General features: G+C 37.4%; 3 protein-coding genes across 4 annotated transcripts in view; 2 read left to right on the top strand and 1 right to left on the bottom strand.

Moving 5' to 3' along the window:
• The first annotated feature begins 1,161 nt into the window (after positions 1–1,161).
• On the top strand, positions 1,162–8,614 carry RpS6 (ribosomal protein S6). The gene is made up of 5 exons (XM_071593930.1): positions 1,162–1,228; positions 1,549–1,753; positions 4,062–4,207; positions 4,295–4,498; positions 8,332–8,614. The coding sequence occupies exons 1-5, from the start codon at positions 1,223–1,225 to the stop codon at positions 8,572–8,574; spliced, it is 804 nt and encodes a 267-aa protein (XP_071450031.1). The 5' UTR covers positions 1,162–1,222; the 3' UTR covers positions 8,575–8,614.
• Positions 8,615–14,033: 5,419 nt separating this feature from the next.
• Positions 14,034–15,046, bottom strand: LOC139695495 (uncharacterized). The gene is made up of 2 exons (XM_071594287.1): positions 14,822–15,046; positions 14,034–14,689 (listed from the first exon to the last, which is right to left on the bottom strand). Exons 1-2 carry the CDS (start codon positions 14,877–14,879, stop codon positions 14,055–14,057), a joined length of 693 nt encoding a protein of 230 aa, XP_071450388.1. The 5' UTR covers positions 14,880–15,046; the 3' UTR covers positions 14,034–14,054.
• Positions 15,047–15,119: 73 nt separating this feature from the next.
• LOC139695494 (ubiquitin-conjugating enzyme E2 Q2) overlaps positions 15,120–24,558 on the top strand; it is a 39,450-nt gene continuing 30,011 nt past the window's right edge. For both annotated transcript variants that reach the window (XM_071594286.1, XM_071594285.1), the window contains exons 1-3: positions 15,120–15,591; positions 19,154–19,258; positions 19,352–19,630. In XM_071594286.1, the coding sequence (XP_071450387.1) occupies positions 15,430–15,591; positions 19,154–19,258; positions 19,352–19,630 (546 nt within the window). In that variant the 5' untranslated portion in view covers positions 15,120–15,429. The remainder of the gene's footprint in view (positions 15,592–19,153; positions 19,259–19,351; positions 19,631–24,558) is intronic.

Below are 24,558 nucleotides of genomic sequence, written 5' to 3'. Positions count from 1 at the left end.
CGATCATATTCTAATCAGAGAAATACCTTTTGTAGTATTTTTTACTTTCTTTAGATGTAGACACAGCCATTGTAGAAAGAAGTGGGTAGTGATCTGATAGGTGGGCATTAATGGTATCTGTTTGTACTAGTTCAAGGTCGATATTAGTTAGTACATTATCTAAAACTGTTTGCGAACTAGCACTCACTCTAGTAGGTTCACTGTTGGTAGCATTGATGTTGAATGACGTTAGTAAATCCATGAATTCCTTTTTAATGAAATATAATGAAAGTTATCGAGAAACATTTGAGTTGGGAGAAACGGCACTTCCACAATAATAGTTGGCACTCATGCGCTCCATAAAAAGTTTGCCGACGCTGACAATCGAAACATTTTGTTCGTCATTGAAGAGGGAGTTCTAGATATGGAGGGGAAGGAGAGGGGATTTTTGCGAGAAATATAAAAGGGCAGGAATCGTGTTTTTGATTGGTATAAAATGTTGAAAACTGTAACACAAGGAAGAATATAAGGTTTAAGGGGGAAGGGGAACGAATATGATAGGAAAGTTGGATGGAATGAAGGGAGGAAGTATTTGGAATTGAAAAGGGGCTTATGTTTATGTTGGATGTCTGGTTACACATATTTGGTTAAATGTGACAAAGGGATGGACGCTGTACCGTTTGGTAGCTTGCGTCCACACAAATACCTACCTCAACCGTTATATGACCGATAATAATAATAAATAACAATTACTCAGACTTTACTAACAGTCTTCAAACTGGCGAAAAACATTTGACAAATGAGGTATAGCTGGCCAAAGTAGTTTGACATAAATTTTTTTACTATGTTCCTTTTAAGATTCCTCCAACTTATAGGGGATAGAGGAAGGTTTCCCGAAACAACTCTGACCTCTCTCTAAATCAGGTTAGTAGCAGAGTTATCTACCCTTTAGTCCCCAACGCAACCTGACATCGAAATCATTTTTAAATGTAATACAAAACCAGATTGTTTAAATACAAGCAACACTTTACGCGCATTATTTTATTATTATGACACGCAAAGATTTTAAATGCTCCCTCCTGGGGCCACTTTGCGGAAGTATAAATTCTAAAACCCGCACAGCCGACATCTCGCTGCCGAGTATCGCGAGTTCAATTCGAATCTCTCGAATGCATTGTATCGATAGTATCGATGGTGCCAACATCTCTTCCGGTGCCTCGTGGACTGCAGTAGGTGATTGGAGATGAAGGTAAATGAAGATTTCGTTGCAATCATTTATGTATTAATTTTTCCATCGACAATTTAGTTGTTTAGAGTGAACAGTGCATGCTTTTATAATTGAAACGGATGAGATTAATGTAGTTATTTGGATTTCTTAGATAAATTCTGATTCAGATAGTCCGTGCGGTGTACCACACAACGTTCATATTTTCTATATGTTCTATATACCTTTTCTTAAACTGCAAACGAAGAGATATTTCATTTACTGTCTATTTTTACATTCTGGTTCTGTATCTTAATCTAAGAGGATGTCGAATTAATACATTTTTGTATCCTCCACCGTTCTAGCTCAACGTGTCCTGTCCGGCCTCAGGGTCGCAGAAGCTATTTGAAATTAGCGATGAACACAAGCTACGTGTATTTTACGAGAAGCGAATGGGCGCTGAAGTTGAAGCTGATGCTCTTGGCGATGAATGGAAAGGTTATGTGGTGCGCATTGCTGGTGGCAATGATAAACAGGGATTTCCGATGAAGCAAGGAATTTTGACCAATGGTGACTATTTATTAATGATAATGTTCATTGATTAATTTTTAAGTTTAGGCTTTTTCTCAACATTTCATTTATTTATCATGGTGAGGTGGACCAAATTGTCACATTGGTTGTGTATTCATTTTCTCTGTCACTGGGTCTGCCCTATCCATTAAGTGCTGTCGCAATGACCTATTGCTATTGTCAATTCCAGCTGAAATTGTGGTGAACCTAAACAGTTCATAATACGTTTTTAAATATTACATACCAATGTTAATTTATGTAAATACCTTTCAAGGCACCGAATTGTAAACCACAGAAAAGTGACTTGTGTAGGACATCCATTGTCCGCCGTTGACATCCATCGGGTCTATTTCAGGATGATGTACATTCCTCACGCATCCATGGATATCCATCGAGTAGTTTGTGCTCTTAAGGGCTCGCCTATTTGAATGAATCTCAAAAACAGTAAATTCTAGTTGTTGACCTGTCACACGCAATTTTGTGATGTCCCAGGTTTTGAGATATCCCATTTTACTGGAGGGGCCTACGTCGTACCTCTGTTGTTATGTGGACCATTTGATCTTAAATTCAAAGCGGTGAAACTCTGGATTTGCAACTTAGGTGTAATCTCCAGATGGTGTCATAGGGATAAGGCCCCGGCAAGTTACTCGTATACATTAGGCCCACCTTACGGCTTTGAACATATGTAGATCTGGTTTTCCAGAAAGAGAAAGGCTAAGCTTAATATTGCAATGGGAGGGCCAAAACCCTAGCAGGTAACACAGTTTACATATGTTGAAGTGCATTCATCAATCTTATTTAGGGACGTAAGGAAGTGCTACTTTCACGAGGAGGGAAATGACACGGGCGTTAAGGATATTATGGAAATGCTTGTCAAAACTTAGATATGGAGCATAGTTAGATACTGAAAGGAAACATTGTCGTTAAAGCAGGATTAGAGTAGTGGATTAGAAGCTTTTGAACTGTGGGTTTGGAGAGGGTGAACAGGCCTGAAAACAATATAGTTATGGCCACCATTGGGCTATAGGGCTAATAAGACAAATTTGCGTGAATGTGTTAACTGTTACGCAATAGTCACTCCAGGCAACCATGGAGTTAATTTAATCCTTCCAGAGAAACCACTAGTGTTTAGGACTAAATTGGGGCATGTTCATGAAGAACCTTGAGACGAAAATAAGAAACTGATATAAAATGACAATATATCAAAACAAGCTCATAAGAATTGTGATGGAAATGCTTTAGCATCAGCATCTGGAGATTTAAAAGTTATTGTAATGCAGCAACCATGTTAGGAAACTGTTCATCCTCTTGTAAGCATTCTTCTTCTCCCAGTGCTACCATTTGGTGAGTTATCCTTGCAGTGGAGCTATTTTCGAATACAGAGTGGTGTTAACAATAAGGGGTCTTGTGTTTTATGTTATTTTATTTCTTTAGGATTTTGGTGGGGTGTGTGCTAGGTAATTTCACTGGTGTAACAAGTGCTTCAAGGCTTGAGACTTTTCACATCGCATTGAGTGTTTGCAGAGTGAAGTGGGTGCTTGATGTTGTGTGCACATTTCTAAAGTAATGTAAATTCTATTCTTCTCTAGGGAAAGCCATTTATTCCTAATCTAGGGTTGAAGATATTCACCAGCAGGTTATTCAATCTTGTGACAGGAAGGCAGTTAACATTTCAGACTCTTACAGCTCCATGGATGCCTCTCTCAACGTCCACTAGTGTCATGTTCCAACCTACGTCAGGACTTGGCAACATGGCAGGCCCCTTTACTATGTCTGTTTGTAGAAAACCACTTTTAAGGGTCTTAAGCAAATATTTGAAGTGTCAATTACTGAAAGGAGGGTCTTCCAGCTGGGATGTACTTCATATTGTCTATTTTAATTTCAACTCATGATCATACCATTTGCAGAATCAATGAACTTTGCCAAGTAGCACAGATAGTCGCATTTCCCATAGCATGTTGGCATCCACTAATATTAAGTGTATTTACTATTGTAAGGGGTCATCAGTTGGTTGTTATTAGGATGTTTTGTCCCAGTACTATGATTGATGTTAGAGCGGTGGATTTTGGGAGGAGTGCATCTGGTCAAAATTGTGATGTCTCCTATATTTTAATGCTAGTGGAAGTAAATGGTGTTTGTTCAACTTAAGTTTTCATTGGTTCTTTTTGCATGATGCTGCTTCTCCCTCGCTTATTGTATCGTACATTGTAATGTTTTACTTAGGAAAATGTATTAATATTCTAATGTTGCTCATGATATTGGCAATGAGCAACTTCTCTCCTAACTACCAAGGACCTATTTTTTTCAGGCCGAGTTCGTCTCCTCCTTTCTAAGGGCCATTCTTGCTATAGACCACGCCGTGAAGGTGAACGGAAGCGTAAATCTGTCCGTGGATGCATTGTTGATGCAAATTTAAGTGTTCTGGCTTTGGTTATATCAAGGAAAGGGGCACAGGTATTCTATTGATATTTAGAGAAAGATTTTGAAAATTGCTCATATTTTATGTTCATTTACTTAAATGAATGTGTTTTATCGATGCAGGATATTCCAGGATTAACTGATACATATATTCCCCGAGGTCTTGGACCTAAGCGAGCCTCAAAAATTAGGAAACTATACAATTTGTCGAAAGAGGATGATGTCCGCCAATATGTGGTGAGGAGACCAGCTGTTGCAAAAGAGGGAAAGAAGGTCCGTGCGAAGGCTCCAAAAATTCAACGACTCATTACTCCAGTTCAGCGCCAGGTAAAGTTCTTTGTCTTAATTTTATCCCTAATTATTAGTACCATTTCATGACCAGTTTGATGTAATCTCATGACTTACAATGTAATTTGTATAATTTTCAGATTTAAATCTATTTCAACAAATTCAAAATCTTCTCATATACAACCATTAATAAATGGTTATTCCTGTGGCGCACAATTACATTGTATAACATATGCGCAACCTAAGGGGCTTAACCATGGCCTAAAAAGTTATTTTTTCAAAAATATTTTGACCTATTTGCAGACTGCTTAAATCTATGTCTGTAATATACTTGGGCAAATGTCGTAAGCTTGATCATTAAATTAAAAAGTTATGTACAAATAGCCTATATCATTATTATTCAATGGAGTGCTTTATGAAGTATGATGAAGGATGGACACAAGACTAAACACAATTTCATTTCTAAGATTCACCTAACATGGCACAATCTAATATCCTAAACTACAGTAAACCCTACAATTCCCTGTACATTTTGACTCCATTCTGTCAGGCACACCTATTGCATTGTACACAACACTCCATTGCCAATCAAATCTGTTCTGCTTTCACCCATTCTCCCCTTCCTTCAGACTATTTCCACCATCTACCTTCTCCTTCCCCATACCTAGTCATAGCTTGTTTACCTGTCTGTTCATTTCATGTTGTTCATTCTTATGGTACCCACTCAAAAATCTATTTAGGACTATTATAATGCTTCAGCACTCAAGTTTCCATTCTGTATAAAAACATTTGTTGAGGCAAAATGTGCACTAATATTTCCATAAAATCCTTACTCAACATCCCTGTCATGAATCCTGCTTCTTTGTAAAAGCTTTAATGTCTAATGCAATCATCATAAGCCTACTACTTTCCATCCTTATCCAAGATATGTATCAAGTAATGTCTGTTTCACTTGTTTATGCTGTCTTTTAATGTTTAATGTTATCTTAAAAAGGTAATTGTCTTTTGTGAAAATCTCATTTCCTTTGTTTTGTTTAAGTTTATTCTCATGCGATATACATCACACTGATTTTCTAATGCAATATCCAATGATTTAAATGTATATCCCTGTCGTCTGCTGCTGTAAGTGTCCATCCAGAGACTCTCCATTACCACAACCTTAAGCAGTCTTGAGACTTGTACTGGTTGTGGATTTCCCTCCAATACTCTTTTGTAATATTCATTTATTTTGCCCAATTTCCCCTCGCAAATAATAATTCTCTATTTCTTGTTTGTTTTCTATGTTCTGCTCTGTTTGGAACATTAATGCTGATATGGGCTTTTTCTTTTAATCCACTCTGACATGACATACACTCTGGTTGAATGACATACATTCTGTTTGTATTGTCACTATTATATACCAAATATTCATTGCATACATCTACTGTTCCTGTTTTTGTGCAGGAATTAAAACTGATCCGAATAAGTCTTCAGGCCTATTTTCCTCCTCTTAAAGGCTACAAATTAGCCTATTTAAAACTATTCCTTCCTCATTTTACTAAACCCTTAGTAGCATGGGGATATCTATCATCACACATGTGGCCAATGTGACACTTATGACACTGTCACAAGTATGTGGTCAATTATTATGAGATTTAAACATTTTCTGCGATCATTGTTTATGTTAGAGCTTTCGTAACTGTTTCAACTCTCTTCTCCAAAATCGTATGTTAATGCAGGCCTTGGCCTGATCAAATAATATATTTGAGGTTTAAGTAAAGCTGAAGCCACACGCTTCGGAACTAGTGGTTGATATTGTAGTCAACAGCTGTGAGGCTTATAGTAATAATTGTAAACACTAAGTTTTTAATAAAAGTGGATGCAGTAAATGTATAATATAAAGCCTTGGGTAGCACGGTGAATTTCAATTGGGACTAATAGAAATTCACTCCTTGAAGTACTGCATCAGTAACTAGAACAGAACTACTGGCTGATGTGCCTATTACATTATATTGGAGAAACATTTCCTTCTGGTTAGGACTTGGATGATTTCCTTCATTTCCTGCTAACTGCTAAGGGGGAATACGGCAGTAGTTTAACTAGTCAAAGCACTCCCTAGGTTTGCTTTCTGGTTCAGGCAAATGGTTTTACCTTGAAATTAAACATTTTTGTTGGAGCATAATAGCATTACTATTAGTTCCTCAGTGTGATAGTCACCTCTATTAATACATGCATGTGGTAATCTCTCCTGTGTCATTGCCATGACTGGGAGGGTTTTACTTATCCATAGTCAGGCAGCACCAAGATTGTTGTATCTTTGAGTGCGTTCACGACTATGGCAGATTAATTCAACATTGATTTGGGATAAGCATTTATATTATTATGCTTTTTCCCAGTGTTCATGTGGAACAGTTTGATATTTAAGGAACCTCGCCATGTGGCATTAGTGTTGGTATATATAGTGAGCTGTGAAGTTTCACAAACCTTACCTAGACGTAGTGGAAAAGAATATGTTTAGCTGATTAATTCTGTAAATTGATCATATTTATTACTGAATGTCCTTGAATGTCAGCCTTCTTATTCTGATGAACCACTGCCATATTCTGATAAAGCAGATTCTAGTTAGGCCATTTCTTGATAGCTAGTTTTTGTTGTTAGTGTTTGCTTTCTCCCAACTCGTGGCCCAACCCATGTAAGTTAAGTATGATTAACACATTTTGGTGGTCTCTTTTTTTATTCCGATGAATGACAAATTTAAAATTGTACATGTGAAAGTTACAATTCAGAAGCAATTATCTGTAAATATTTGGCAGAGAGACTTCCTAAATATTTTAAAGAGTGTATAGTCAAAAAGCATAACAAATCAACATGTGGATGTTATATTTTGTTTTTAGTGGTATCACATTAACGTGCATTTTCAAAGATTTGAAGAATTTTGCAAAATGAAAGATTTATAGCCATATTATCATATTAGTGTGACAAGGATTTAATTCATTTTGAGAAAAGTGCTGTATAATCAACCTGGGAGAAAGGTTTTTAAGAAGCCAGTTTTAATGGAAGAAAATCTTATGCTTCTTAAAATGTATCAAGTCCTCAGTGAAATGTTTATATGGTAGCCTTATATAGTTGCTCTTTCAGCTATTATAATTTGTTTACATTTGGTATTCTCATATTGGGAAAGTAATTTATTATACAAATATAATATTGCTTGTTACGGGTCCTTAAAGTGCCAAATAAGTGTTGCAAATGTATAATTGCATGTGGTGATCCTGTCAAGTTATTTTGTTATTATTTTAGAAAAACATCTTTATTTATTCTCTTTATTAAGTTGTGAACACTTACGTGTTACAGAAGTATTTTTTGTTAATATTTAATTATCTTCTTGCATGGAAACAGTAAATTTCCTAGCTCCTAATAAAATATATGATCTGGCGTTACAAATTACACTTATTCAATTCCTCACTCTTACTCACTCCCTTCATTCCGTTCCACTTGAAGTTTATGCAGTGTGTGCTCATTTTTATGCTATTTTCTTGGGCTCTTTCAGTGACAATGACATTATGACGCCTTTATTTCATTTGTGCACTGTATGTTCATTTGAGATGGTGTTCAGAGATGCAAAAAGTGAAGTTCATGTTATATTCCATGGAAATGATCATTTTGTATTTATGGCTATTATTTAATCATTTTTCTTTACATGTTCATTTATTAATGGAACTTATGCACATCTCTTCTAATCACTCAATTTTATCGTTTCATCTCATTTCGTTTTTGTTTTGAGGATTTACAAATCTTGAAAAAATATCCCTTTTTCAATTTTCATATTTTTTATTTAACTTTTATTGTGATATAAATGAATTTATTCTATAATGGTCACCATGCATCTCTTATAGCGCAAGAGACACAGGTTGGCACTGAAAATGCGCCGTGCTCAGAAACGCAAGGATCAGGCTACCGACTATGCCAAACTGCTAGCACAGCGTCAAAAGGAGGCTAAAGAAAAGAGACAGAAGGAGTTGAAGAGGCGTCGTTCTGCTTCTATGAGGGACTCAAAATCTTCAAGCCAGAGCACTCCAGCTGCCCCAGCACCAGCTGCTGCACCTGTTGCCCCCCCTCCAGCAAAACAGAAGAAGTAAAATGTAAACCAAAATTGGTAATAAATTTGTTTAAGGCTGATCATGGTCCATTTTTTTCATTTCATTCAATCTGTTGGTATTCATTTGACCTTCATTCTTGCATAAATTGCATTTAATCAATATTGAGCACAATTAAAATGTGAAATTCAACTGACTTAGCCTGTGAGCTGCTGCTGATTATTGAACTTCTTGTCAAACTTTCCTAGTCCCTGAGATTGTGTTTATCATTTTTAATTACTTCCTGTCATAACAGAATGATTTATTTATATCATTTATTTTTTGGCATATTTTAGCCAGGTTGGCATTAAGTAGCTGGGTTCTCCCAGTTTTATTTGGAATATCAAATTTAGAATAATTAATGTAATTCTATATAAATAATCAACTAGTAAAGGAGCATAAATAGGCATTTGGGATGGTTGGTTCAGGTAGGTGATCGTAACATTTTCCCATGGCCCCATGGCCATTTCCCAGTACTTTCCGGTTTAGGAATGATAATGGCTTAGACTGATAATCTGTATTTGCTCAGTCCAATTTTTGTTCTCTTGACAGTGAGGTTATTTGACGTATACCTATGTATTTTAGTTCCCTGGCCTCAAAGATGCCCTTTTTTTACTTCAAAATATGCTTTTAAATCAGGCTGTCTTATGAACTAACCCCGACCCCGGTGGCGGCGGGGTAACGTCCTCGTCTGCCATTCCAAGGGTCGCGGGTTCGATTCCCGCCTGGGTGAGTTTCCCTCCATCTAGGGCTTGGGTGTTTGTAAATGTGACCATTGTTATCGTTGTTAATAGTTCGGTGTAAAGGCCAAAATGCGCTGTTTTCGGACTAATACTGAATAAATAAAAAAAAACTAAGGGTATACAGGTGTAACTTTATCCTGAATGTTATGCATGTAGCTGCTAATTATTCATATGAAATACTAACATTAAAATATTTAGGTCCTTTTCTGTTAAAGTATTTGCGAATACTTACATGGCAAATCACATTGCATCTTATGGGTATTGTTCAACAGAATGTGAACCTGTATATTAGGTACTCCTTTTGAGTAGAATCTGTGCAGTAATGCTTTTTATTCCTGTTGACATTTGGGAAATTTCCATTTAATAATGCTGTTCACACTTTGAAATGGGTGCCTTGGATAATTATCTATAAGTATGACTGCAGTCTTAAGAATTTCTTGTTTTTCCTTTGGTGTGGAAAATATGAATTTTGACATTTTGTTGAAGTATTCTTGTGTCCAGTACAGTTTTTTTCTCTTGTACCCTGTACAGTTTTTGGATTCATACTGGAAATGCAATCCTCCTAATGATATGGGCAAAAATTCCTTCATCATGTACAAACTGGGAGTTAATGGCAGAGCACTCCAAATGGTTAGGAAGTTCTAACATTAGGAATTATTGAGAATGTACAAATTGAGTAGCTTCAGGCACGATATGGTGAAAATGGAGCATAATAACTGATCGTAGCACTTCTCTTGATAAGTAATTACCGTATTTTCCCCTGGGTATTGCATGTTATGTCATGGGTATTGTAAAAATCCAAACATTTTTACCCGCACATCTAATATAGAGGCATTTTTACCCATACTTCATAAAATGTTTATGTGCATAAATATGTGTAAACAGATACGCCGCCTCTATACACCTTCTAGATAACTATGAAGCCGCGGTATCTATACAAATTCATGAGAACTTAAATTTTCTGGGTGCGTGGGAAAATACAGTATTTTCAAGTGGAAAACTGCTACGATCAGTTATTCATATTAACAACATGTAGTGAAACAGTTTAATCCCTACTAGGGATTCAGTAATTATGGTCACCTATTATCTAATAATTGGGGTTACCTGAAATAATATCTTTGGGTGAAGTAAAGAGCTCCTTCAACTTCTAGGAATTTTCGTTAACTTAGTAGCATTTGTGAAGCAGAAGAATTACAAAAGCATCAATTTATGTTAATCTTGGTAAGATTATTCTTATTGTGAAGGTGCTGAACCCCCACTCCCCCTCCTTGAGTATTCATGTTAGGTGTTCTGATCAATAGTCATTTAAGATCGTCCACTTTACAACAGCAACAGTATGAACAAGCAAGTTCTTCGATGGTACTCTTTTGAGATCTAATCTGAGGAGATATTCCTCAGGGTAACATGAACAAGGAGTAGGCCATCTGGAAACCTGGAATGGAAAAAAACTTTTAAAATAACCTGAAATTGGGAAGTGAAACCCAAAATTGTTATGGGATGGACTTGGGGAGGGGGAAAAACTTAGTTGCGAATGATTAATTTTGTAATGTTTAAAAGTAGTGGCTTTCAATGTGTTGAGCTCTGATGGAAGGAAAGGATTGTCTGCCTTGGAGGTGTATTGCAATAGCTTTTATGCAGTTATTTGGGCAGTGTCGGGTATGACACAAGTGCTGATGTGCAAGTGAGCTGAAATCATTTAGACTCTACGAGTGAGATTGCTGTGGATAAATATTCCATTATATGACTCAGGATTTTTTTCACAAATAGTGCCCACTGTTATCTTTCTGTTTAATCAGAAGTTAAGGAATATTCCCAGATGAATTAAAAAACATTTTAATAAATCAAAAGAGAGATGGTACTTTTTTCCACACTTTATTTTACAAGTCGACCGGTTTCGTCGCATAGGCGACATCATGATGTCGCCTATGCGACGAAACCGGTCGACTTGTAAAATAAAGTGTGGAAAAAAGTACCATCTCTCTTTTGATTTATTAGAATGGATTTCCACAAAGTGAAGCCTGAAACCATCGAGTTTAAAAAACATTTGTTACATTATGACTAAGCAGTTTATTGTTCCAGGAAATTTCAACTACTGGAAGGGTCGTGGTGACCAACTGTTAAGAAAAAGCATGCATAATGGCATTTGTATCTCCTCTGTTACCCACAAAATGTTATGCTTGCTTGGGTGTCTGTATGCATTGCCGCTTGAAGTCAATAGCTCCAAACCAAGTAATCTCTATACCATTAACAGGATTTTTGCTTACGTGGGCCATCAATGTTTCATACCATTTTTTATTAATTCATTATCCATCCATCATGTCATTCATATACGGGGAAGTGCTGGAATATTTTTACTTTTTAAGTTTTGGAATACTTGGATAAATAAGGTGGTTCGATGGTAGCACTAAACCATGAATTGAAGTGTAATTCCTAGCCACCCTGAATAATGGCAATGGTTCATTTCATCTAGTTCTTAAACGTGGTATGTCAGGTATATGAGAAGCTTTCTTATCACTTGAGAGTGAATTCATGCCAAATTTTCAACCATAGCATAGTATGGCAAAAATTCTTCATGATGAAAGAAGACATTTTGCTTTTCCACATTGAATTTTTTTATTATGATCTAGGTTTCATTACAGCATAACATCTTCCAGTAATATGGAAATTTTTGAACACACACATTAGGTATACCCAAGTGCTGGGGAAAAGGGGAGGGTCGGAGGAGAGAACAACTGAAGGATATTTGGAGTGTGGGAGAGAAAAAGGCTGGGTCTGGGGAAGGAAGGAAATGATGAAGGGGGAAAGGCTAGGGGGATGTCATACGACAGCCCACCAGTTGGTGGCATGGTGATTAGGTGGACTATGGGAGACCATTAATGGCCTGATGTAGGGCAGATTGGTGACGGGTTGGTTGGGGGGGAGGGGGTTTGTCATTGGGAAATGCAGAAAGGGGGATAGAGCAAGCTATCAAAATTCGTTGGTTAAAACATCCTTTCCCGAAATAGCATGGTGTGGGATCTGTAGCCGTTTCTGAACAACCAGGCAGCGTCACCTCCTCTCCGTAAGTTGAATGCTGGATAGTCACTTCCCTGGCCGCAATTGATGAGAGGTTTGGTGAAGAGGGATGAGTCATCATTCTTCCTGTGGCACGCCAGGTGTTCTTTTACTGTTGTCTTTATCTTCCTTCTGGCCTATGTACGAGTGTGTATACCCCATTACAGTCAACACTGCAGTTATATACTCACTCCTATGTAACGAGTTAACTCATGATATGGCAAAGAAGGCTTTTGCAGTTAGTCCTTGGTAGAAGGTAGGTTTCTCCTTGTCCTTCAGCAGTATTCTTTGTACTTTAAGGGAAATGCATCCTAAGAAAGGGAATTTCCACCCCTGGGGTTTTTTTTTGGGGAACTGCCATAAATGGCCAACTTACCTAGCCTGGATTATTTTCTACAATAAGTCTGTCCATTAAACCTTAAATATTCCTGGAAAATTTTACCAATTGCATATGTTAGCGAAGTTTTCATGTGATGCTATGCGTGTAATGAGTGAGTCCAAATGCAGCAACACTAGAAAGCTACCCTAGCTTATCACTATTTGTATTTATTAGTCTTTGCTGCTAAAACTAATGATCTTAGACACCTTGACTTTAATGGGCCAAAGATCATTATTAAAGATTACATATGAAATCTAGAATTAGCAGGCATTCTTTGATCTTGTTTTCTAAATACAGATAGCCTGTCATGCCATTTCTAAAATGCGCAAGTGATTTATTTCTTAATAATTATATCCTTTATTTTCATGCATCAAGGATTTGAAATACATCAAACAGTAGGATGACTCATGTTATAGAGACTTGGGGGACCAATGTATAGCAAGTGCCACAATACAAGATATACAGAAGTCTATAGTTTTTAAATGAAGAAGTTCTTTGCATCACATCTTCCAAAGAAAGCTTTCAGTTATGCTTAAAACTGATATGGAATACGATTACCCATACATTTTTTAAACAACGAATTGAATTGCTTTTCAATGAACGTAATAAGGCTGACACTGACCAAGTGATGATGACCAAAAGTCAGCTCTATTTAGGTACCTATGCTTTAAGAATGGGAACACATTTTGATATTTCTCGTTATTGTTCTTGTAGCTAGTGTTTGTATTTATCATCAAGAGCATTTTTTGTGGGTAAAACAATTGTATTTCCTGTAAAAACAACATTTATAAGCAAATAAGATCATACAAAATACTCTCCTCCAGAAATATATTGAGCCGTTTGTGTATAAACTCATCAGATTTTCTCATCTCAGCCTAATGATGCATTCGGGTCCTCACTCTATTACGTTCGTGAAGTATATTATTAATCGACTTCTATCCTGGTTTCTAATACCGGTATCAGGCAGACTTTACTTTTAGAGAGTTCAGTTACAGGGGCATAAGTAATGAAATTCGAGTAGTAGTATTAGAGGAGGCGACCGACAGCTGAGGCCATTGGCGCCTTTAAGGATGTACAGGAAAGGAGGATGAAGGGTGGAGAGAAACACCGCGTCGGCATTAGCCAATTCTTTACGAAAGGCGCCAAGGGGTCCGCAGCTTAACGTCCCATCCGACGGACGGCGTACTCACTCAAATACCCTCCACAAAGCACCTCAAATGAAATTATGTACATTTAAAATACACTATTATAAGTCTCACCCTATGTTCACACGAGGAACCATCAAATTAACATTATAAGGGCTGCTTTTATTTCGAATGAGATATCATTTCACAAAGGTGTTCCAATAATTGACACTTCCTGTCTTCTAGCTTTACTATGTCTTGCATCATTGTTTCTACCATGGCTGTCCTAGCTTTATCGTCTTCACGATAACTAATCAAGAATTCCTTAAACCACCATGGAGCGACATCACATTCCCGCATTTTTGAACGAGATACGGAATCTTCGGTGGAATAGTTGTCTTTAGTATTAGTTTCTCCCTCTTCGTCATTGATTTCTCTATCACTACAGTCGTCAATTTCTGACATAACATCCACGCTATCATCAGGGGCTTCTCCATGGGTGTCTACCGGACTCATTATACTTCTGTTAAGCGTCTCATCATTTTTGAAAATGCCTTCAAGTTCACTATAGAATTCCCATCGACGCATGGATATGTCGCTCCTTTTACTAGTACGAATGGCCCTGAATGTCTGCTTCAGATTTCTCCATTTTTTATCACACAACTCCCACGACACACAAATTCCATTCTTTTTCATATTTTGCGCTATTTTTCGCCATATGACTTTTCTCTTAATGGTATGGTCTTTGAATTCATTTTCCATGTTTCTATATTCTTTTATCAATTCCAGAACATGCCTTCGGTCCCATACAAATTTTCCTAGAAGATAATTGGCAAACAATCATTATTATTACACATATGCGGGTAGAAAACATCAGAGTTTGGGCGATCATACGAGAATGAACCGTGTGTAAATAAGCTTTACAATACACATTTTGCAATTGTCATTACCTTCCCACCGTACTGCACCGTCAGCTTCTGTACCAGGCAATAGAACAACTTCTTCCATTATTCGTCTGCTATCACCGAATTTGATCCAAAATTTTCATGGCAGAATGCGTGAAATGTTTATTGTTTACAATCATAAACCATTTACAAAATAGTTATAAATACCCATAAACAAATTAAACTGAAGTTATTGCTTGCTATTGCGGCATCTGACACGGCAACAAACATGAATAACGAAAATTTGAAGTGACGAGGGTTGGCAGTCGTATGTTTTATAACTTCAGAAAGCTCCCGAGAAAGTGCCCTTAGTTCTTGGGTATTTGTTTTCCGATATCAGGGTGTATACTGTCGAAATGCAGTGTATTAATCATTTGTTATAATTATTACCAGTGGTGAAACGTAGCTGTTATCATTTTAAGTAGAAATCTGAAGGTCACGCCGAGTGCGTAGAACGAAGTAATGAACTGAAGACCTCGTACGACCGATACCGAATTCACCCGAACCATTTGCTGCCGCCATTTTCTTGGGAGTGAACATTGTATCGCATTTGTAGTTATATGGTCAATTTGTTCTAATTATTTAGGGACTTCATATGACTAGTTAATTTTCAGATGGCTTGTTTAAACACTCTTAAACAAGAAATTAAAACTTTAGAGGCAGTCTTTCCCAAGAATCATGACCGTTTTCAAATCGTTACGGCTAGTGTGGATGAGCTGAATTGTAGATTTATTGGTAAAAGCGGAAAGAAATACGAAATACACGCCAATATTACGGTAAGTGTGTTTACTTTTTATTACTGGTCGTTTTGGTTATCAAGTTCTCTATGCTAAAGGTCATGATGCATGAATTTCAGCCGTAATTGTAAAGTAAAACAAGTGTTTCGAAATGTTGATGTGACAGTTCGTTTCATTACATTAGACATACTGTCAAATTTTTGTACCCAGCAGTGTTTGTGTTTTATGTTTGGATTGCTGAAATAAATGCCCCCCTTGCAGTCGGAGTATTTCTTAAGATACGTTTCTACAATACGTAATTCTACGTTTGGTTTAGTTGACAACGGTACTTGTAATATTATGTTAGTTCTTTTATGTCCTAATCCGTGTAACATTTTCCATGTTATGCAACAATTCCAACGTAGTTTCATCATGTTTGTTGCCGATTGTAATGTCATAAATATGAAAAAGAATTTAATTCCCTTGTATTGTGAAATTACATTAATTCGTGGCATTTAATTTTTTATTAAAACTTTGTCCAACCAGATTACCTTAAATCTATTCATAACAAACGTTGACGGGACGATTAAATGCCTTGCGGATGAAACAGCTGTAATTTTTCATAACACGCACTGCGGAACCTTCCTGGAATTCTGTTAGCGCGTCAGTAGCCAGTTTAAGATTTCTAATGTGAAATGATTTCTTAATCACTGGACATATGTTATTATTATTTATTCGATCTATGCGTGATATCATCTGTATTGCGGGTTTTTGCACTAACTGCATTCAAAATGGTCGATCTTTTTATCGTGTTATTTGGTGTATTTATGCGCCGAATGTGGCATTATTCATTTAGGTTTTAATGTATCATTGAATTGCATGTGTATTCAATTATTATTTACTTTGCCCCATATTTACCTTCCATCTCTGTTTTCTCATTTGGGACACCATAATGGCGATTATCGGGTCACTGTTAACTATTACAATTAATGTACCTACGCAGTGGTTTGTGTTCGTATTTATAGGGCTAGAGGATTTCCACTTCGGTTTCAGCCCTGCTACACCAATCCTTCTAAATGTTTTGTTGTTTTTGGGAGAATACTGTAAACATTAATGGTAATCGATATTCACGACCTAGAAGACAGCTGTTCACTGTAGCAGTATTACTAATCGGAACTACCCGTTTCGTAAATCATGATTGAAACTTTAGTATGTTAACATAGTTGGATCATTTTGGAATATTATGACATTCTAAATTGTTGTTGTGTAAACATTTGATTTCTGAAATAGAAGCGCATTGGTTTAGCACAACAATTACTTGAAAAATTAGGACATGAAAATCGTCGTTTTTAAAATCCTTGTAATCCTAGCAGTTGTTATAGTCGAATGCTCAATAATTGTGATAATTGATTGTGTTTGATAATTTTCGGGTGTGCCCCAAGATTAGTAACTTCGTTTTACGTTGTAGATTGGCCATTATTTACAAGTTTTTGAATTAACTTTGTTTGTTTATAAGACATTTTACTGTCATTAAAAGTTCAGCAAGTCCATTTGGCCTTCCTATTTCATATTTTGTGCCAGCGAGTTCTTAAAAATGGCGATGAAGTATGAATGAAATCGAATTACATTCGCGTACGGGTCGTTATCAGTACTATTTCATCGCATTTCAGTCCAATGAAACCTCTTGGATATACTCAAATATTGGTTCATTTGCCTTTATAGCGCGGGTAAACGTTGATTTTACGTGAGCGTTATGTTGATAAATGCGTTAATAATCAATCACAATATATGCCAGATAAGACCTACTCACCTTCCCAGAATATTCATTGTGCGTATGTTTTTCTTCAAAGCTATAGATTTAGAATAGCGATTATTCACCATATTACACTTGATATCCCCCTATGATTACGATTCTTGAATTTTTCCCCTTTATATAAAACCTGGTTCACCAAGAAGACATCTCGGGCATCTGGCGAACATTAATGAAGCTCACAATGCTAATCATTGTGTGTTTGCTGGTATGTGATGGCTTGGTTTATATGCTGAATTGCGACTTTTCTTCCTTCTCCCTCCTAGGACTGAACAATGAAATATTTTCTGTGGAGCTTTGAGAATGTTACTTAAAAGGGAATGGTGTGATGTAGAGGTCCCTTGGTTTAAATCTTAAAAAATAATCACTTACTATTGTCATATAACACTGCCATGATTCAAGTGACTTGATGTAAAGAAATTGGAAACGATTAATACACTGAAATGTAGAAATAATATTATAATCTTGCAAATCCTTAAAAAATAAATAGTGACATTAGGAAAGGAATGGCGTGTTATGGTGGAAAATGTAAAATGTATGCTATTGTAGAAGGGATCTTTAAGAGTATTTATGCTATGTAATAGTCTGTAGAAAGTAAAACACTGATTGTTAGAATACTTATGATGATATCAACATTCTGACAAAAAAATAAATGCTATGCTGCTGTGAGAAATGGGTCAAATATGAAGCACACTCTTGTGTTTAAAATGTTTTCATTGAATTGATTCATCATTGTTCTAATGCAGTTGTGTGGAAAAGTAAAATGTATCCATTACTAATGCCATCATAATATGAAATGACAACTTTGAAACTGATAGTTGCTGCTTGTAGTACACAAGCACTTGGAAAATAAAAGTATTCTATATATCTGCAGGTACATACATTTGAATAAGTAGCGAGCAAAGCGAGAGCCTATAGCTGTAGTGAGCTATAAGATTTATGCTCCTTTGTTGTGTCCATGAAATTCTTTGACTCATGAGTGGATGACTATCTAGAATATTGTCATACATTTTTCTGTGGCCTCTTTGTACTACAGTAATATCTTGGCCAAGCTGAGGTTAAGGGATACCTGCATGAGATATCCAGTATGTGGGCTGCAGTTTGGGATCTCTGTTATAGACATGCAAACCTGTAGCATTATATTTGAGACTGTTAATGTTTTTTTGAATTTTTGCCAACATGTTGCATGTTGTTTTCAAGTTTGGAATTGGATATTACAATTTACTCGTTGATATTACTTATTAAACCACTGTATTTGTTTTTATACTAACATAAGGCAGGTCAAATGCATTGAGTGTAGTGTTGCGGATGCAAGCATTAAATATTAATTACGATTCTATAAGCATCAATAATTACAAAATAATTGGTGTAGTGATTATCATTTCACAAAAAGTGAATTCATGAAGTTTGTTTGCTGACACCAGCAGTTGTTCCTATGTTCTTTAATGCACTTAAAACATTGTTTCAGTTGCATGATATCACAGAGAAAATTATTCCATGTTTGTTTTGTGGGAAAAGAAGCATTAAAACTTATCAAGAGCACATTGTTTGGGTGTACTCCTCCATGTTCTGTTTTTTAATAGGTAGATATGGGAGTGTAGTTATTTGATAGATGGTATACCCAGGCTAGTCTTAACCGTTTCAGAAATAGTAAAGCCGGAGAATGTTGTTTTGAGTAATTTGGAAGTTAATTTCATTGGATTGCATTACTGTGTAATTTTCTTATGTATCTGAAAGGAATAAAAGTTTGTTTGGTTCAATTTAAGTTTATTGAAGAAAGTTTAATTAAGCAAATCTACTGCCATATTTTAGGAAACTTATCCATCTACTCCACCTGTTTGGTTTGCTGATTCAGAAGAAACCAGTATAACAAATGCTGTCCAAATTCTCAGTAACACATCTGGGAGAGATAATCATGTAAGTTAAATACTGATACCTTTCTTATGAAATCATTATGTTGCTATAGTAGACGAAGAGATTTTAAATTTTATGATATACTGTCTCTCACAGGTTATAAATCAAGTTCAAATTCTTCTGCGTGAGCTTTGCCGACTACACTCATTACCAGAGCCACCTGATATTGAAAGATTGACGATATCTTCTCTTCCACCCGGGAGTGGTTGGCAGTCTCCGGGGGCTGGCTTTGGCCACTGTGCTCCTGAGGCACAAGGGTCAGAGAAGATGGAAGATGATGGTGAAATGGAGGAGGATGAGGAGGAGGAAGAAGAGGAAGTAGAGGAGGACTTGCATTTGGAAATGGAGGAGGCAGAGGCTCCTTCTAAAAGCAAGGTTTGTACAATATGTGGTAAACACAGATCCTTTGCAATGCAAGGTCTGTTCAGAAGGTTATCAGCCCTGCAATATTTTGAGAAAAATAGCCTACTTTGAACAATGAGGCCTTAGTCCCGTTTGAAGTACTCCCCTTGGGACCTCACACAGTTATTCCAGGGTCTCATACTTTCCCAACATACCTCATGTCAAGCAAATTGGAGATTATTGAATGCCCTATCCATTTAAGAAATGAATTTGGTAGTTAGTATTTTTGTACCATATAATACTCAAGCTGAAGGTCTTCATAAAGAGCAGGAATTATTTTACAGTGCTCCATAATTTCATCTTTGCTTCAGGCCTCTTGTTTCTTTTACATAGTAGCCAATAAATGATAATGATTTTTAGAACATGGATGGAAAATTCAACCATAAGATTATAATTACACTGCTGGCATATTCGACATGCATTAAAGGCAGTTGGAATTATAAAAACCTATCTTAACTTGGCTTGATAGCTATAGATGCAATCTTTAACTAAAGTCTTCATCTATGAATTATAATTCAGTTTTTTTCCAAGCTAAGTGGCTAACCATTACTATTGTCTTAATGTTCTAAGTATTCTGGAGTATAAAATGCCCTAGCTGTGCAGCGACGGTATTCTGACAGCCACAAGATCACTAGATATGCAATCTTTTGCATGCATGTACTTCTAGGCATTGATAACGACTATCTTCCTGAAACTGGCAGTAATCATGCATCTAACTCTTCCATGCTTGAAACTTAATACAAACAATAAAATTAGTCTATTTTTTCTGGTGAAGGAATTCGGAATTCCAGATTTATTATTCTAAGGTAATCTCTTGGTTAAGGTTGATTGTCGAAGGGCACAACTACCAAAAAAATATTTCCTAACGAAACACAACCCCACATCTCTCTGCATTAAGTCCCTCTTCATCCCTGTGTACTTCCTTCATCCCGTCCAACATCCCAATCCTGTTCCTGCTCATTCCTCGTTTGCCTAACATTTTCCCCTCTATTACAGTCTTCAACATCCCGCTGCTGACCAATACACTCTTTATTCATTTTTTCTGCCTCCTTAGAATTTATCCCAACAAACCCCTCACCTCGCCCACCATACCAAGTACTTCCTCATTTGTTTTTCTTTTGGTCCATTTCACCTTCTCCATCGTTCTCCGCACCCATATTTCAATAGCCTCCAGTCTACTTCTAATGTCCAGCTTCAGTGACCGTGCCGTAGTTTCAGTGCCAAACATAACTACGCTCCATATCAAAGAGTAACAGCCTTTTCTTAACCTCCTTACTCAAAGTCCCTGTCATCAACTCCCTTCTCCTTGGGAAAGCCTCTATTCCTAGGGCAATTCATCTCCTTATGTCCCTACTACGTATGTCGTCTTCCTTGAATGCTCGTAGAGGGTTGACGTGTTTAGCGGTCGCTCCGTCCCACTTTCACTCCCAGACAATACTCGCTGCTGCAATGCCTCCCAAGGTCAACCATAACGGACCAAAGGACGATCATTCCCATGACCACGCCGAGTTAAAGTCCATGCTGGAAACAATAAACAAAACCATGGCGAGTTTCCAAGAAGAGCTGGAAACGGCAAAGAAGGACGGCTCCGAAGAAAAGATGGTGAAAATTACGTCGCTCGAAGAAAGATTTATCAGCTTTCGAAATGGAATCAACGGAGACCTAAAGCATCTTTCTGAAAGGTTGAAGGACATTGAAGAACGCGTCTCCAGGTTTGACTACCGCCTCGATGATCTTGAGCAGTACTCGAGAAGAAATTGTCTTCTTATACATGGGATCAATGAAGAAAAAGGTGAGAACTGTTTGCGTGTAGCCACAGATTTCTTCATTAATAAATTAAAGGTAAGCGTGAACCCCATGTCCCTTGACCGAAGCCACAGGATAGGTCCATTTAAGGAATCCCACAAGTATCCTCGACCCATCATCGTAAAGTTTATCTCCTATCAAGATAGGGATCAAGTGTGGAGGGCCAAAAGAAACCTAAAAGCGAGCGGGTTTCTCATAACAGAGTCACTCACAGCCACTAGGAAGCGTCTGTTACTTGCCGCCAAAGATCTCGCCGGGCCGAAGAACGTATGGACACAAGATGGTAAAATAACTATTTTAAAACCTGATGGCTCCAGGATTTATGTATCAAATGAAGGAGACATGCAGCAGGCGAGTGTTGATTATAACTCTCGCAATATTTCATCGAGGAGCGGACGCCGCTAACTCAGTGTGTGAATTGCCTTGAAGGCATACTTGCCTACCACGAGCATTTTTGACCAACCGCTTGCTGATAGATTAAAATAATTAAATACAGTGATTTGTGACTTGCCAGTGCTCTCTTTACTACCGCGAACACATTCCCTCATAGTACCTTACCGCGCCGCACTCTTACCTTTTGGTACTCGAAATTCCTGCCTTCAGTGCTTTGTGCCTCTACTTTCTCGTCGCCCACTCTCTGGAAATTGCTCCTGATTTGCCTTCTTTCTTTCTGTGCTACTGACTTCCCACCACATCTTACTCCTGCATCTCTAACCTTCTATACCCTGTTGCTCCTTGATCCAGCTCACCTGTTCCTGATCTACGTTGCGAAGTCATCAAGTGAAAAGTGATTTAGTGTCAGTGCCCAGTGCTTTTCCCCTAGTTGTCTTAAATAGTGCCTCCCCTTTAAATAGTGTTTTATATTCTTTTTCCCATTTGAATAATCATCCCGTAGTGCTGTGTTTAGAAGTAATTTAGTGAAAATTTATTTAGTGTCAGTGCGTAATGCTTTTCCCATATCTCACTTGATAGTGCCTTCCTTTCAATTGAGTTTGCAGGATATTTATTTACTTGTCCCCTGCAATTGTTTAGTCTTTGCGTAGTGCAGTGCTTAGCGCCTATCCCATCTAGTGCTTTTCTGAACAATCTCGTAGACTACCTTAACAAATACAGTGTATCGCTATTAACGTACCAATGCTTTTAATCTTGTAAATACTTAGATCTTTAATATTTTTAATTCTTTCCTCTTATGCTTCTGCTTGTGTTAATCTAGATAGCTTCGCTATTTCCAGTATTTATCTAAGAAGTATGATGAACCCCTCTTTTGGCTCTCAGGTTCCTAAAAACATAACTTCCCAGTCGTCACCCGTAAGCCATTACGCCTTCCCAAATTCCCAAACTCATTATCGCATACCCACTACCTTACCCCCACGGCAGGACACCCTCGGCCATACCCCGCCAGTAACACCATCACCGCAGGATGCTCTCCCACTCCTTTCCACTCAAAATACCTTGACCCCCACAGGTAACATCGCTAATCCTTGTCCCTCATACACGACTGAATTCCCCGATAATGACCTTGAGTCATCACATTTTACCCAACTACCCACAAAATACCGGTTCGGATTTTCCCAAACCTTTTCGCCCTTAGACCCTTTTGCACCAGAATTTTTCCCTAAAAGCCACCACAGATCCCTAAATCCTCTGGCACCGGAATTCGTCTCTTTCCAACTTGAAGGTAAAAATACGTCTCGAAGACTTTCCTCTGCAACCATTGATCTACGTGAACGATACGTGGCTCCAAGTAAATTCTTTAACAATCAATTAACCTTATGCAGCATTTTTAGATCTCACCCTCGTTCTTTTCAAATAATTTACCTCAACGCCCAAAGTCTCTCTGCGCACCTTGACGAATTGTGTCAACTTCTACCTGACAACGACGTTCATGCAATTTCCATCGCTGAGACTTGGCTTAAGCCTCATATGCCTACCTCATCCATCGACATTCCTGGCTACAACTTCTATCGACATGATCGTATCGGCAAGGGTGGTGGAGGCGTAGGTGTCTACGTGAGAAAAGATCTCTCATTCAAAATTATATCAAAAAGTTCTTCCGTTTACTGCAAAAGACCCGAGTTTGCATTCTTAGAGATAACCTTCAACCTACAAAAAATTCTTTTAGGCATAGTTTACCGCCCACCCAAGATAGGTTATTTTTCCGACTTGGAAGAAGCATTATCTTCCCTCATTCCGAACTATGACCATGTTATTATTACTGGTGACTTCAATGCCAACTTTCTTTCCTCAACTCATGACTCTAAAACAATTACTAACTCTATGTCATCCCTCGGTCTTAGTATACTTCCCCTAGAACCTACCCATCATACATCTTCATCAGCTACTTGGCTTGATGCAATAATTACAGCCAACCCTGACAAAATCACAACATATGGGCAACTTTCTGCCCCAGGAATATCCATGCATGATGTGTTATTTTTAGCATACTCAGTTAGATGTCCTAAATTTAAGCAGAAATTCATTCTTACTCGCGATTTCAAGTCCATAGATGACAAATACCTGGTATCCGATGCGGCTACCATTCCATGGCAGTCTATAGAATTCATCAACGACATAGATAAAAAAGTAGAACTATTTAATACGTTCTTATATAATCTAGGAGACAAACATGCACCGTTTAGAAAAATCCAACTGTCCAAACCACGCTCCCCTTGGATAACAGATGAAATAAAATACTTGATGCGTAGGCGTGACGCAGTCTATAGCCTGTTTAAAAAACATAAAAACGAAAATGTATTCAATATCTACAAAAAACTGCGTAACAAAACTAAACAAGTCATTAGAAATTCCAAAATCAGATATGCCTTCCAAATATCTAAAGAGCCCCCGTCACATATTTGGAAAAGCTTGAAGTACCTTGGTGTCGGAAAAACTAAAAATCAACACTCCCTACCTGCTGACATTTCTCCAGACGACCTAAACCGTTTATTCACAACCCCACTGACGGAAATCGACTTTAATGCAAAAAATGAATACATATACAGTTTGCAAAATTCTGAACCAACTCCAGTTTCTACTGGAAGCTCATTCAAAATTTCTCCCGTCACACAAATGGAAGTCCTCCAGGCCCTCAAAAA

Source organism: Hetaerina americana, unplaced genomic scaffold (genome assembly GCF_022747635.1).
Source record: "Hetaerina americana unplaced genomic scaffold, ioHetAmer1.1.p SCAF_6, whole genome shotgun sequence".
NCBI classification, from domain to species: Eukaryota; Metazoa; Arthropoda; class Insecta; order Odonata; family Calopterygidae; genus Hetaerina; species Hetaerina americana.
This window is presented reverse-complemented; position numbering and strand designations above follow the sequence as displayed.